This window comes from Spermophilus citellus (assembly GCF_964194105.1).
Source record: "Spermophilus citellus genome assembly, chromosome: 12".
In the NCBI taxonomy this organism is placed as follows: Eukaryota; Metazoa; Chordata; class Mammalia; order Rodentia; family Sciuridae; genus Spermophilus; species Spermophilus citellus.
In genome coordinates, this window is record NC_138198.1 from 8,736,081 (window position 1) to 8,749,758 (window position 13,678).

Sequence of the window (13,678 nt, forward strand, 5' to 3'; positions counted from 1 at the left end):
CAGAGAACAGAGGAGGAATTCAGTTTGGGGTACTAAATTCTCAGTAGCCCAGACTACAGCAATTTGAGCAACAATAAATTATTGATTTATAACCCAAAGTATAAAATACCCGTACTTGAATACTAAGTCATTGAATATAAACAAATAATTGGGAAAAGTTGAAAAATCTCCTAAACAGAGTTATCCTACTAATTGATGTAGTTACTGCCCCTTCAGGGAGATAGAGCATAACTCTGCTCTACTTTAGTGGGCTGTGCCCAGTGACTTCCTTCTGGAGAGTACAGTCTGCACAGGGGAGAAGGAGCACATTTCCAGTGGAGACCTGGCATACAGTTCCTCAGCCAGATGAACAAGGATAACCTCACCAGCCATTAGTGTTGGTAGCATGTACCGTTAATGAAATGTGATAAAAATGGCAGACATTTAATCTGTGGCTTTTTTCCCATATATACACGACAACAGTTTAGTTATGAGAAAAACATCAGACAATCTCAAATTGAAGGACTTTTTACAGTGTCCTTGAAACAGTGTTATGAAAATCAAGGCAAGTCTCTTAAAGGCTAGGAAATATGAGATAATTCTACTGCCAAATATGAGATAATAATCTGTTATTCTTATAGGGCTCACCTCATTTGTTTCTCTGTTCTCCTGCCTTTTGTCTTAAGCCTGTATATGGAATATACATTTTTTTTTAGATGTCTGATATGGACAGATAAATGAATTTATTTTACTATAGATAGAAATGGAAGTCCTCATGAAATCTCCTGTTTAAATCCAAGACATGGACCATTTTAGTATATAATGTTATTTAGGATTGCAGTTCAGAGATTTAACGAAATTATTTGAGTGTAAGAAAAAAAATGTTTATTGTCACTTTCCCTCCAAAAGGTACAGCAAACACCTTGAATGTGCCATTTTTTTAAGAGAGAGTGAGAGAGAGAGAGAATTTTTTAATATTTATTTTTTAGTTCTCGGCGGACACAACATCTTTGTTGGTATGTGGTGCTGAGGATCGAACCCGGGCCGCACGCATGCCAGGGGAGCGCGCTACTGCTTGAGCCATATCCCCAGCCCAAAATGTGCCATTTTTTAAGCTGTGCTTTACTGCCAGCACCCTGAGCAGCGGTGGAAATGGAGTCCCCTCCAGTGGAATGGGCTGGCTGAGACATAAAAGCTAAGAAAAACAGGATGGTGAAATCACCACAGAACACAGAAAGTATTTTCAAAGGCAAGGTCAGGATGGGCCAGCTGACCAGACAGGTCCAGCTTCTAACAGAGGAACCTGTGCCTGCTCTGTTTATATCGGGAGACGTCACAGGCTTTGCAGGAAAGATTTTCACCAAAATAGGATACAGGTGGGGCAGGTGGGCTGCTCAGCTCCTGATGACGGGTCAGTCCCTTCTCTAGTGAGCGGCCTGGGACCTTTCTAGCAGAACGGAGAGAAGGTCACGTGTACTGGGAGATCCGTCTCCGTGGGAGAGCCACAGGAGGTTCCCAGGGCCAGACCTGTCCCTCCCCTGGCTGTGATGCCCAGGAAAGGTCCTAACGCGTTACTCGGACAGCTTCCCCCAGTGCTTTGCTTCACATTCAGGAGCAGCGGAATCTATGCAGCCTACTCAAGTTCTAAATTATTTCCTACTTACAGGGTTCTGCTTTACCAAACCAGAACTGATCTTCACATTGGAACAAGGAGAAGATCCGTGGTCATTAGAGAAAGAGAAAGGATTCCTAAACTGGACTTCCCCGGGTGAGTAATTGAATACTGGCAGAAAGCTCACTGAGTAACTAGGAGGACGCTTACCACTCAGCATGTAGCCATACTTGTGGCTAAAAATCAACAGAAAGGATACAGAGCAGAATCAGTTTAAAAAGGGCAGGAGGCAGAGTACCAGGAAAAGAGGCACAATCACAGAAACAGGAAACACTGGGTTCCCCTGGCTATGAATTGTAACATGTTGTCTACTCAGAATCCTGATGATTAGGACTAGGAGCCCAGGATTTCTATCATATAGGTACCCTCTATAGTATGTTAAAAGTCTGGGTATTCAGATGCAAAGCACAGGTTCAGGATGAGTCGTAGATGATTTATAGGTTGTGTGGATGATCAGACAATCTGTGAGTCAGGTAGATGGTTTATAGGCATCTTTATCTATCATGAGTCAAAGTGTAGATGTGTCTGGGTATGATGGCCCCTCTGAGCAGTGCTGGGACCCTGTGTAGATGTGAAGGGAGAGCAGGTGCTCAGCATAGGGACAGGCAGTCTGGGTATGATGGCCCCTCTGAGCAGTGCTGGGACCCTGTGTAGATGTGAAGGGAGAGCAGGTGCTCAGCATAGGGACAGGCAGTCTGGGTATGATGGCCCCTCTGAGCAGTGCTGGGACCCTGTGTAGATGTGAAGGGAGAGCAGGTGCTCAGCATAGGCCCAGGCAGTCTGGGTAAGATGGCCCCTCTGAGCAGTGCTGGGACCCTGTGTAGATGTGAAGGGAGAGCAGGTGCTCAGCATAGGCCCAGGCAGTCTGGGTAAGATGGTCCCTCTGAGCAGTGCTGGAAACCTTAGGAATACTCTTGAAGTCTAAGTTCCCAGACACCAGCCCAGGGCTGACCTGAAGCAGTCCTGTCTCAGGCCTGCTGTATCATCTTTTGTTTGCACAAAGGCTACTCAGACCCACAGCATAATACAGAGTAAGACAGATGCCTGTGCTACATCAACTAATATAAATGGGTTACATTCTCATTTTAAAAGTAAATGATGCCCTGTTGGCTTAAAGAGATAGTTCAGACTACAGTTATGAGTTGTTAAACCAATAAGCATAACCATGTTTATCTCACTCATACTAAATGTTCAGATCAAAGAACAGATGAGGAAAGGGACATTTTAATAATGCTAGAGACAATTTTAAAAGAATATATGAGTTTTGAATATTTATCCACCAAATAAATTGATCTCAAGTTTTATTTTTTAAAAAAACTGCAAGAATTGTAAGAAGAAACATGACCATATTGAATACAGTAGATCTTGGGTTTTTTTGAGCACAACTTTTCATTTCTCCAGTTGTACGATACAGTAGATCTTAATATTCCTCTCTGATTTCAGTTGCACATCCAGTGATACCAGTTGACTCTCTAGAATACTGCTCAGCACACTGCACCCCTCAGGACAAACCCTGCCTGCTGCCTGTTTTGGTGAAGAAAGAGATTAGAACACAGCCATGTCTGTTCATGGCTTCATGCTACAAGGCAGAGCGGAGTCATTGCCACAGAGGCCACGTGACAAGCACAGCCAGATCATTCACTCTTCTCCCTCCCACTGAAAAAGTTCACTGACCCCTTGCTCCAGAATTTATAAGTCAGCATGTTTCATTAAGATTAAATTGACATGTTTTTCAAATCTCTACTCTGAAAACAAAGAATAAACCTCTTGAAACCACCTCGGAACACTGACAAAATGTAAAAGTATTTTAGGGAAATGTCAGTAAGCGCCAAAAAGTAGAGATATTATTGTTCCATGAAACTAAAATTTGAATACAATATAATTTTTTAAAAAGTCTGTCTTGAAATGAAAAAAAAATGAGCATGTATCTTTAAAAGCATATTTGATTAGAGTAAATCAAAATTTTTCAATATCCAGAAGATTTTTAAAAATGAAAAACATGCATCTTGGACAACAGGCAAAATACTGCTTAAAAGAAAAATTTTTGTTTATGTACTTATGTTAAAAAGCAAGAATGTTTTCAAAGAAAGTCATTATACTTTTTAAAGATAAAAGTATAATGAGGGGCGGGGTTGTGGCTCAATGGTAGAGCTCTTGCCTAGAATGCACGAGACACTGGGTTCAATCCGCAGCACACATAAATATAAAATAAAGATATTGTGTCCACCTATAACTAAAAGATAAATATTTAAAAAGATAGTAAAACTAAATAAACTATAAACTATAATGATACAAATAGTAAAGCCAAAAAGTGGTTCTCATAATAAAAATAATAAAAATTACTATACATGAAAAGGAGAATGAAGCATTACTACTCATGTTGAATTTTGGCTCAGATTTCTACTCTAACCTTGAAATGCTGTTATCTCTCTGTAAACTCTTACCTCACTTCGTGGATGTGCGAAAACAAAAATGAAACTCTGTGCCAGAGAGCACAGTTATTGAGTGAGTTCTTTTACCACCTAGATTATCTAGGGGAGTAAAGCAGGATGTTTCACTCTCCCATACTCCAGCATGTACCATATAATAAACATTGTAGACTAACTCCAGAGCCTATTGGAAGAGAAATTTCATATTGCTTCATTTAGACAATACTATGTCTTTCTAAATGAAATTACATGTGTGTAAGGCAGGAATTTGGGTTGATTTGGAGAAAGAATGTGAGTAAAAGGGAAATTGATAGAAATGAACCATGTGTCATTTAAACACTGATGTCTTGGGGTTGGCGTGGTGGCTCCGTGGTACAGCGCTTATGTAGCATGTGCAAGGCACTGGGTTTGGTTCTCAGCACCGCATATAAATAAATAAAGGTTTATTGACAATTTAAAAATATTAAAAAAAAAAGACTGCTGTCTTGTCAAAATGAGAGCAAAGTACCATGGACTAGTGGAGTGGTAGCTCAAATACATAATGGGCATGCAGCTAGTGTAAAGCTTTCTTTTCCTGAATCACATCCCTCTTAGATCTTTTACCTGTTGGTACCTAGGAAAATAAATTCAATGCTTTGAACATTTTTAGCACAGGCTGATATTTTTAGATAGCATATGTGTAGCAGCAGGGCAATTGTATCAAATATATTGCAAGAAATACATGATAAGGAAATGTAAAGTTTCTAGGGCCAGGTTGAGAAACAATCCCTTAAGATTCTGAGTCAATACAAAATAAGTATGTTTTAAAAGTAGATAGCAGAATTAAGGACTGGAGAGGGACAAGACTGGTTTGGGGGAAATGAGTAAGCGAGTTGAAAGAAAATTAACACTTGATGACTAGAAAGGGTAACTGTTAAACGTCTCTGATGTAATGATACAGTCTAGTCAGGAAATGACTGACTCCGGTGGGTTCCACACTCCAGTTTCCCATTTGTGTTCTCATGACGCTGCTGTGGATGGAATGAAAGCCTGGCCTGTGGGACGACTTCTTCCCACATGAGAAAATTGATGCCATTATGAATTATGTTGGTGTTGAGACACTTTATGGAAAAAACAGCTATAGCCAGAATAGGCTAATGATTGTCCTCCCTTTGTAATCTGTATTTGACTGAGTGAGAACCTAGATCTGGTGTTCCTCCCTGACGTAAACCCTGCTGTGCACTGATTTTCTTGTTGTTACTCTTGTCATCTACTTAGTGCTGATACTCTTTGTCAAATTCTTCACATTTCCTCATTTTTCTCTCCCAGGATCTCAACTGTCTTAAATAAACTACATTCTTTTATATCCTTTTCTCTACTCGCTTTTGAAAATTATATTTTAAGATGCCAAGTGCATGTGTGTGTTCATTTTTGTTTTCCTCCCTTTTACTACAAAAAAAGCTTTTTTGAAGGGGAAAAAAAGGTACATAAAGAGTATATATCTCAAATTGTTGGGAAGCTAAGCCAGAAACCACAGAATCAGATGCGTAATAGAGCTTATGTATGTGTGTCCCATTCGTAACAGCTGTGTTAAGTACAAATATACTTTAACTATTTAAAAAGTATTTTTATTTTTCTCATTTTTAGAAGACTCACAACCTGATAAAGTCTCAGAAAAGAGCCCAGAAAATCAAGGCAAACGTTTGTGGCAAGTTTTGTTCACCAACAGATCATTGACTACAGAGCAAGAAATTCCAGAGAAACCGTGTAACCTGGAAATAAATATTTTCCCTGCAAGAATGATGCCTTATCAGTGTATTGCTTCTGGGCCTACTTACCCGAGCCTCAGCCTTTTGGCCTCACGCTGTCAGTATTCAAGAGGAGAGACTTGTGAGCTTAACTTGTATGAGAGGTGGCTCCTCAGTATTAAGGGTCACACAACTAATCTTGGAGAGGAGTCTTTTGTTTGCAGTAAGAATGTGAGAGCTCTTCATTGTAAGGAGGAAGTTATTCAGCCTCAGACAATTCAGAATTTCGGGCAGGATTTTCAATATAAAGAACGAGGTAAAACTTTACTTGAAAAGGCTGCCCTCATTACTTCTCCTGTGGTCCACCAAAAGGTGAAATCGTATAAATTCAGTACGTTTGGAGAAAACCAAGGTGACAGATCCACCTTTTTCATCTCCCAGAGCATTCATCCAAAGGACAAGAGTCACAATGAGCTTAATGAAAGCAGGAATAGTTTCAGTAGGACCACCCAAAGAACTGACACAGGAGGAAAACCCTTTGGCCACAAATCCCACATTAGAGGACAGCAGAGAATTCACTTTGAGGTGAAGCACTTTGAATATGAAAAAAATTTCAGCCATAGTTCACCCCCGCAGGTACATCAGAGAACTCACACCACAGATAAACCCACTGACCTTAACACGTGTGCAGAAACATTAAGCTGCCAATCAACTTTTAATGAGCATCCAAGAACCCACATAAGGGTGAAACCCTGTGAGTGTGATGCATGTGGGAAATCCTGCTCTACGAATTTACGCCTGATTCGGCCTCAGAAAAGTCAGAGCGGGGAGAAACCTTATGAATGTCCTGACTGTGGGAAAGCTTTCAGTGAGAAGGCACGCCTAAGGAAACATCAGAGAACTCACACAGGAGAGAAGCCCTACAAATGTGACGGATGTGAGAAGTCTTTCAGTGCAAAGTCAGGCCTCAGAATCCATCAAAGAACCCACACAGGGGAGAAACCCTTCGAATGTCATGAATGTGGGAAGTCTTTCAACTATAAGTCAATCCTCATAGTACACCAGAGAACGCACACGGGAGAGAAACCCTTTGAATGCAGTGAATGTGGCAAATCTTTCAGCCACATGTCAGGCCTTAGGAATCACCGGAGAACTCATACAGGGGAGAGACCCTATAAATGTGATGAGTGTGGGAAAGCTTTCAAACTGAAGTCAGGCCTAAGAAAGCACCACCGAACACACACAGGGGAGAAGCCCTACAAATGTAATCAGTGCGGAAAAGCTTTTGGACAGAAATCACAGCTTAGAGGGCACAACAGAATTCACACAGGGGAGAAACCCTATACCTGCAGTCACTGCGGGGAAGCGTTCAGTCAGAAATCAAACCTCAGAGTACATCACAGAACTCATACTGGGGAGAAACCCTATAAATGTGATGAATGTGGGAAAACCTTCAGGCAGAAATCAAATCTCAGAGGACACCAGCGAACTCACACCGGGGAGAAGCCCTATGACTGTAATGAATGTGGAAAAGCTTTTAGTGAGAAGTCAGTCCTGAGAAAGCACCAGCGAACTCACACGGGGGAGAAACCCTACACCTGTACTCAGTGTGGGGAAGCTTTCAGTCAGAAATCAAACCTCAGAGTACATCAGAGAACTCACACAGGAGAGAAACCTTACAAATGTGATAAATGTCGGAAAACTTTCAGCCAGAAATCAAGCCTTAGAGAACATCAGAAAGCCCATGCAGGATTAAATGTATGAATGTAAAGAATATGGGAAACATGGGCAGTCTCTCACCCAGAGTGCTGATCTCATTGATATCACAGAACCTACCCAGCAGAGAAACGCTAGAAAGATGATGACTATGGGAAATATTCTGTGAATTCAATCCTCAGAAAACGCATGTTGTAGAAAAAGCTTCAAGAAACTCATAAAAACATGAAATTTTTATGTAGGCCATCAAAACTAATTCATCATCAGAGAAATCACAGAAAGAAAACCTAGAAAGTAATAAATGTGTGATAACCTTTAGCCAAAGGTTATCTTTCTCAGTTTAGCCCAGAATATTTAAAAGATAGAGACCTAACCACAAATCAAGACAGACAAGGAATGCAGGTGACGGGCATGGGCAATCCTGCCATAGCCAACCCCCAGTTTGACTTATACAAAGGTAGTCTCCCTCATCTAATTACTAAATATGTTGACCAGTAGCCATGTCCTCTTCTGTCCCATCCTCCATCTAGACATAATTTCTCAACCACTCTCACCAAAGGAAGTCATATTGTTAACTTCCAGCTAATAGAATGTAGGGTTCAGGGACAGACGAGTCTCATTAAATACATCTCTAAAATTTTCTCACCAGAATGGGGTAGATATTACTTCTAGGAAAAGTTGGAGTTCACACACTAGGATGAAGGCGTACCTGATGGTAGAAACCAGGGTCAAGGAAGGACCGTGTAAATGGGGTTCCTCCTCCACATACTCAGTTGGGTGTTTCATATCAAGAAAATAAACTTGCTCTCTGCTGAAGTTCTGCAAGGTTTGGTATACTTGGTAATGACCTAAACTCACCAACCCTTACTTAATAAAACGTAAGCATGTGATTTCTGTTGTCATAAGAACAACTTATGTTTTCTATGTATCAGAAAAGTCCCGTAGGAAACCTGACAGTATCCTGAATGGCCATAGCTTCTGTCCAAAACTCTTCTTCATCAAACAGGAAAATATTGGAAGTAGAAATCCAGTATTTTAAAACACACACAGAGGAAATCTACCAAGAAAATGGTATAAAAAATTTGTGATAATTGAGTTTTGAATATATGAACGTTTCAATAAGACATCAAACTTTATTATCTCTCAGAGATACAAGGGGAATCAATTTTGAGAAAGGTAGGTAATAGCCTTTATTTAGAAATTTTATATCAAAACTTGTTCATATGTAATATGAAAACATCTAGTAAAATGTACAATATTGATTCATAGACATTCACTAGTACAAAAAAAGCTTAAGAAGAACAAAAAAAGGCTGGGGTTGTAGCTCACTGGTAGAGCATCGCCTAATGTGTGAGGCAGTGGGTTCAGTTCTCAGCACTGCATTCAAATGAATTAAATAAAATTTTTAAAATAAATAAATTGCATAAACTAAACAAAAGCATTGCATGTACATGAGTGTTTTCTGAGGTATCATTTATGTGTGGATATGTGCATGCCACTTGCCAGGCATTTGTGAATTTAAACCCAACATAATTGGAATGGAATCATGTACCCCCTGCTTAATAACTATTCTGACATCAGCTACAATTTGCCATATGTATATTAATAATAAATCTTGTACAGCAAATATCTGAAAATTGAGAGTGCCAGACCACATTCCCTGCTGCCTTCTGATGTGCATATAGGAAGAGCCATTGTTCCTAAATGTTTTCAGTACCTTATTACCTCAGAGTCATGACGCATGTAAAACACGGACACACATACGTGTGCTTTCAGCATCACTGATGGCTTCCTTGGCCATGTTGAATATATCAGTGGGCCCTTTTATTGCACTTTTTTTATTTCTAGAATTTTAATTTTATTTCTAGGATTTTCATTTTATTTCTAAAATTTTCATTTTATTATCGTTTCCATCTCTCTGCTGGAATTACCTGTCTGATCCTGCGTGGTGTCCATCTTTTCCATTATAGTCATTTCATGTGGTGGTTGGCATTCTCTGAGGTAAGCAACGGTTTGGGTCCTTGTTTTTCTCTGAAGACACTGAGCTCTCCAGATTTGGGGTTAGTTTTTTTTTTTTTTTTGCCATGTGACCTCACACTGTATCTGTACATTCAAGAAAAGTTGTAATCTTTCCAGCTGTATTCTTTCTGTACAAATAGGAATAATACTCTGTCCTGCTCCCTACTTCCCTGAGGTATAATGGAAAATCATTAGTTAATCTTTAAGAAATGTTTCAGGGTAGTTTGATGAAGAAAGATGATTTTTTCCCAAAAAAATGGTGCTAAAGTAACTATATATTCATTTATATCTCTTACACTGTAATTTGAAATGTATTTAGAATCATATATGCAAACATTATAACTAAATACAACATTTTTTTAGAAAACTGAAAAAATTGCATTTGAGGTGTGCAGAAATTTTAAGGTAGAATTTTTAAAAGCTTGAAATATAAGAGTAAAAATATTGGGATGAATTAAAATTTAAAACTTTAGCTTTTTAAATTTTAACATGAAAATGAATAAGGGAAACAGACTGAGAGACACTCTAGTAGGTGTATCTGACAAAGTTCTCACATCTGAATTAAAGAATGTTCACAATATGGACTGTGGTGTGTGCACTTAATTCAGTTCCTCACCCTGTCTTCTCACAAGACTTTTGAATCAAGGGGTTCCTAGCCAAGAGACACAGCAGAATCTTTGCATTCCCCAGTGAGTTCCAATGAATACTGACAATAAAATCAGGTGCAATTCCAAGAGGAGACGTTGGAGGAGAACCAAGCTGAGTCTGGAAGGAATTACACATGAAATGATACATGTATTTATGCCGTATCAAGGTTATGATCTCCTTGTCACATCAAGCTGAAAAGGTCCCCTTATTGGAACAGTTGAGAATATATAACTGGGAATGTGATCTTTTGGTTAGTCATGAAGGTGCTGTAGTCATGAAGTCATGTAATCATATAGTCATGAAGGTGGTTTTGATTGGTTTGGTAATATGTGAAATTTTGGAAAAAAAAGTTTGATATAATAACAAAAAGTCAGATAAAACTAGCAATTAAAGGAAAAGGTCTAAATAAGCATTTCCCGAAAGTTATGTAGGAGGCCCACAAGTACAAGGAAAGGATAAAATTATAATGTGATACTATGATCCATTTGTTAGCTCCTCAAGAAGGTAATGATACCTACAACCAGCAGTTTCTATTCTAAAAGCAGAGAATTGTTCAAAAATGTCCATGTAGTCTGTACTCACAGTAACCCCAAATTGGAAAGAAATGCAGGGTCTCTCAACAGAAAAATACACACACAGCAATATTACCTTATAATGGAATTCCACTCACCAACAAAAGAAGGATCTACTAATGCAGATAACAATATGGATACGTCTCAATAAGATAATGCTGAGCCAGGCACAAGTGGGTAGAGCCATATGTCATTCTATTTATGTGAAATCTCAGCCACGCAACCAGCACACCAGCTTCATACTAGAGGTTCGAAACATAAAAGTTAACTAGTGAGTTCAAATTAAAGACACATAACTCAAATTACCTTTTTCTTGCCCAGCTCAGAGACGGGCTTCTCCCACCTCTTGCCTCTAGCCACCTGACGCCTTAGCGAGGTTTACACAAGAGGCCAGCAAGAGAGGGAAACACGCCAGGGAGTGAGCTTTTATTGGGGAACAAAAAATTCAGGGGAAAATGCCATCCAATGAAGGTCAAGGGGGACAGCATTCCAAGGTCAGGGTCAGTGATTGGTTTTCAGGTCAGTGGTCAGTCACACCCCCACACGGACAAGCCCTCGCACCTGGAGAAGGGTGGGGAAAGCTGTGACACAGCTTGTCTAAGCGCCTCTCACCCAGCCAGGGAGGTAACTCAAATCACGTGCGAGAACGGCTTCCCACAGAAATCTAGGAAAGACATATCTAATTTAGAGCAACGGAAGGGTGGTTGCCTTGGTGAGAATTTACTGAGACCAGTAAAAAAAAAAAAAAAGTTTTTGTTTAATGAGATGGTACATATCTAGATTGTGATAGTGTTTACAAAGCTATATGAGTTTTCATAATCCTCAAAAATGTACTGAAAATGTGTATATTTTACATTCTATAAATCATGCCCCAGTACAGTTGATTTTAAAAATCACAAAAGTATGGACTGGGGTTGTAGCTCAGTGATAGATTGCTGGCCTCACACGCATGAGGCCCTGGGTTCGATCCTCAGTACCACATAAAAATAAACAAAAATAAAGATTTTTTTTTTTTAGAGAGAGAGGGAGAGAGAAATTTAATATTTATTTTTTAGTTTTCGGCGGACACCACATCTTTGTTGGTATGTGGTGCTGAGGATCGAACCAGGGCCACACGCATGCCAGGCGAGTACGCTACCGCTTGAGCCACATCCCCAGCCCCAATAAAAATATTTTTTAAAAATCACAGAAGTGCCCCATAATGTCTTTTTTAAAATTTTTTATTTATTTAAATATTTATTTTTAGGTGTAGATGGACCCAAAACAATGCCTTTATTTTTATGTGGTACTGAGGATCGAACCCGGGCCCGCCCATGCTAGGCGAGTGCTCTACCGCTGAGCCACGATCCTAACCCCCCATAATGTCTTTTAACACAGAAACTGCATCCTGATTTCTTTTGGGCAGTAGAATCACATCATAAGTGGCCCCCAAGAGAAACGAGGACTCAGATCAACAGTTGTTTTGACTCTTACTGTGTCCAAAGGATGAGGTTTCACTTTCTTTGCCATAGGTATGTCATGACCTGAGAAAAATGCCATCATTTCAAATAGTAAAGGGTCCCTGCCAAGTGTAAAGTGGTCATGAGGTGGTGACATAGGTCATAGTTTGAAAACTCATCCTGTAGGTCAGTGGAGAATTTTAATAAGGTCTTTGAAAAGTGACTGAACTCAATGCTCAGAGGTCTTCTATATCCTGAGGCGCTCACTAGGAGGATGGGCATGACTGTACTTATAACCTTTCAGCAGAAGGTCAGGTGAAATTGAAACAAGTGGTGAGGGAAAAGTCGTCTTTTATTTTATAGTGTAATTTATTTTCATGTAGAAATTGCCAGAACAGGACAGAAGCCAGTAGTCACAACATAGGAAAACAAGTATTGAAGACTATGGAAGGAGTCTGCTGTGTAGAAGTATGCAATAGTCACCACTAAGTTGCCATCCGTTTAAATTGCTGTGCTAGGATATAACAATTTCTAAATCATTAAAAATAATATATGGTAAAATAGCAAATAAATAAATTGCTTGTTGGGGATGTGATTCAGTGGTAGAGTGGTTGCCTGTCTTGTTAGCGCCTCTGGGTTCTATGCCCAGCATCAAAATAATAATAATAATAATAATAATAATAATAATAATAATAATAATAAATTACAAACCCTTAATTCTTCATTAATACTTTAATATCAACTTATATTTAAAATGGTGGAGATGAAGGTTTCATTCCTACCTTCCCACTTGCATTAGATGAGTAGGTAACATCTTTGGAAAAAACTCAATCCAAAGATGAAACTCCTACCCTGGGTCGACAGGCCAAGTGCTTGTCTCCCAAAAGAGCCATCTCACCTGCATGTCCTGGGAAGAATGGCCACCTGGCATGGATGACAGGTGGGTCAGGCAGGATTTTGCAGGCCTCCTGCAGAACCTGGTGCCAGGCTCTGAAAGCACAGGGTTTGAGCAGCTTCTGGGACCAGGGCCCAGAAAGGGCTGTCAATCAAAAGCTCCTGGGATTTCCGGTATCTGCTAATTTCATGGAGAGGAATTATGAGTTGGGAAAACCACCATCTAGGTGCCCCCCCCCCAGCAGGTGACCATGACAGGTGGGCATTCTGTGGCCTGCAATTATAGAGATGCTTTTGCCTCTGGGCAGTGCTTCCCATGCACCTGCCTGCTCTTTCAAGTGGTCTCTGAGGTCAGGAGTGGCCTCAGCCCCTGGATAAGGACAAAAGCTGCATCTGTGGACACAAAGTATGACTTAGTGCTGCACCACATCAAGTCCTGCTGCGTGTTAAGATGGGATATGTGACTCTTGTCCAGTAGGGTTGCAGAGTGCTCAAGTGACATTTCCAGCAAACACTGGTAATTTTTTTCACATTATTAATTTGGGGGAGGGGGTGAATGAACACAAATTGTAAAAGTAAAATT

At 39.9% G+C, this 13,678-nt stretch overlaps 1 protein-coding gene across 12 annotated transcripts in view; it reads left to right on the top strand.

The window, feature by feature from the left end:
• The window catches only part of ZNF782 (zinc finger protein 782), a 31,687-nt gene extending 22,537 nt beyond the window's left edge, over nt 1–9,150 (top strand). For 5 of the 12 annotated variants that reach the window (XM_081263057.1, XM_081263058.1, XM_081263050.1 and 2 more), the window contains 3 exons: nt 1,646–1,747; nt 3,095–4,156; nt 5,707–9,150. In XM_081263057.1, the coding sequence (XP_081119183.1) occupies nt 4,108–4,156; nt 5,707–7,571 (1,914 nt within the window). In that variant the 5' untranslated portion in view covers nt 1,646–1,747; nt 3,095–4,107 and the 3' untranslated portion in view covers nt 7,572–9,150. The remainder of the gene's footprint in view (nt 1–1,645; nt 1,748–3,094; nt 4,157–5,706) is intronic. The other 7 variants (XM_081263051.1, XM_081263052.1, XM_081263055.1 and 4 more) reach the window with 4 other exon arrangements.
• Nucleotides 9,151–13,678: the final 4,528 nt, after the last annotated feature.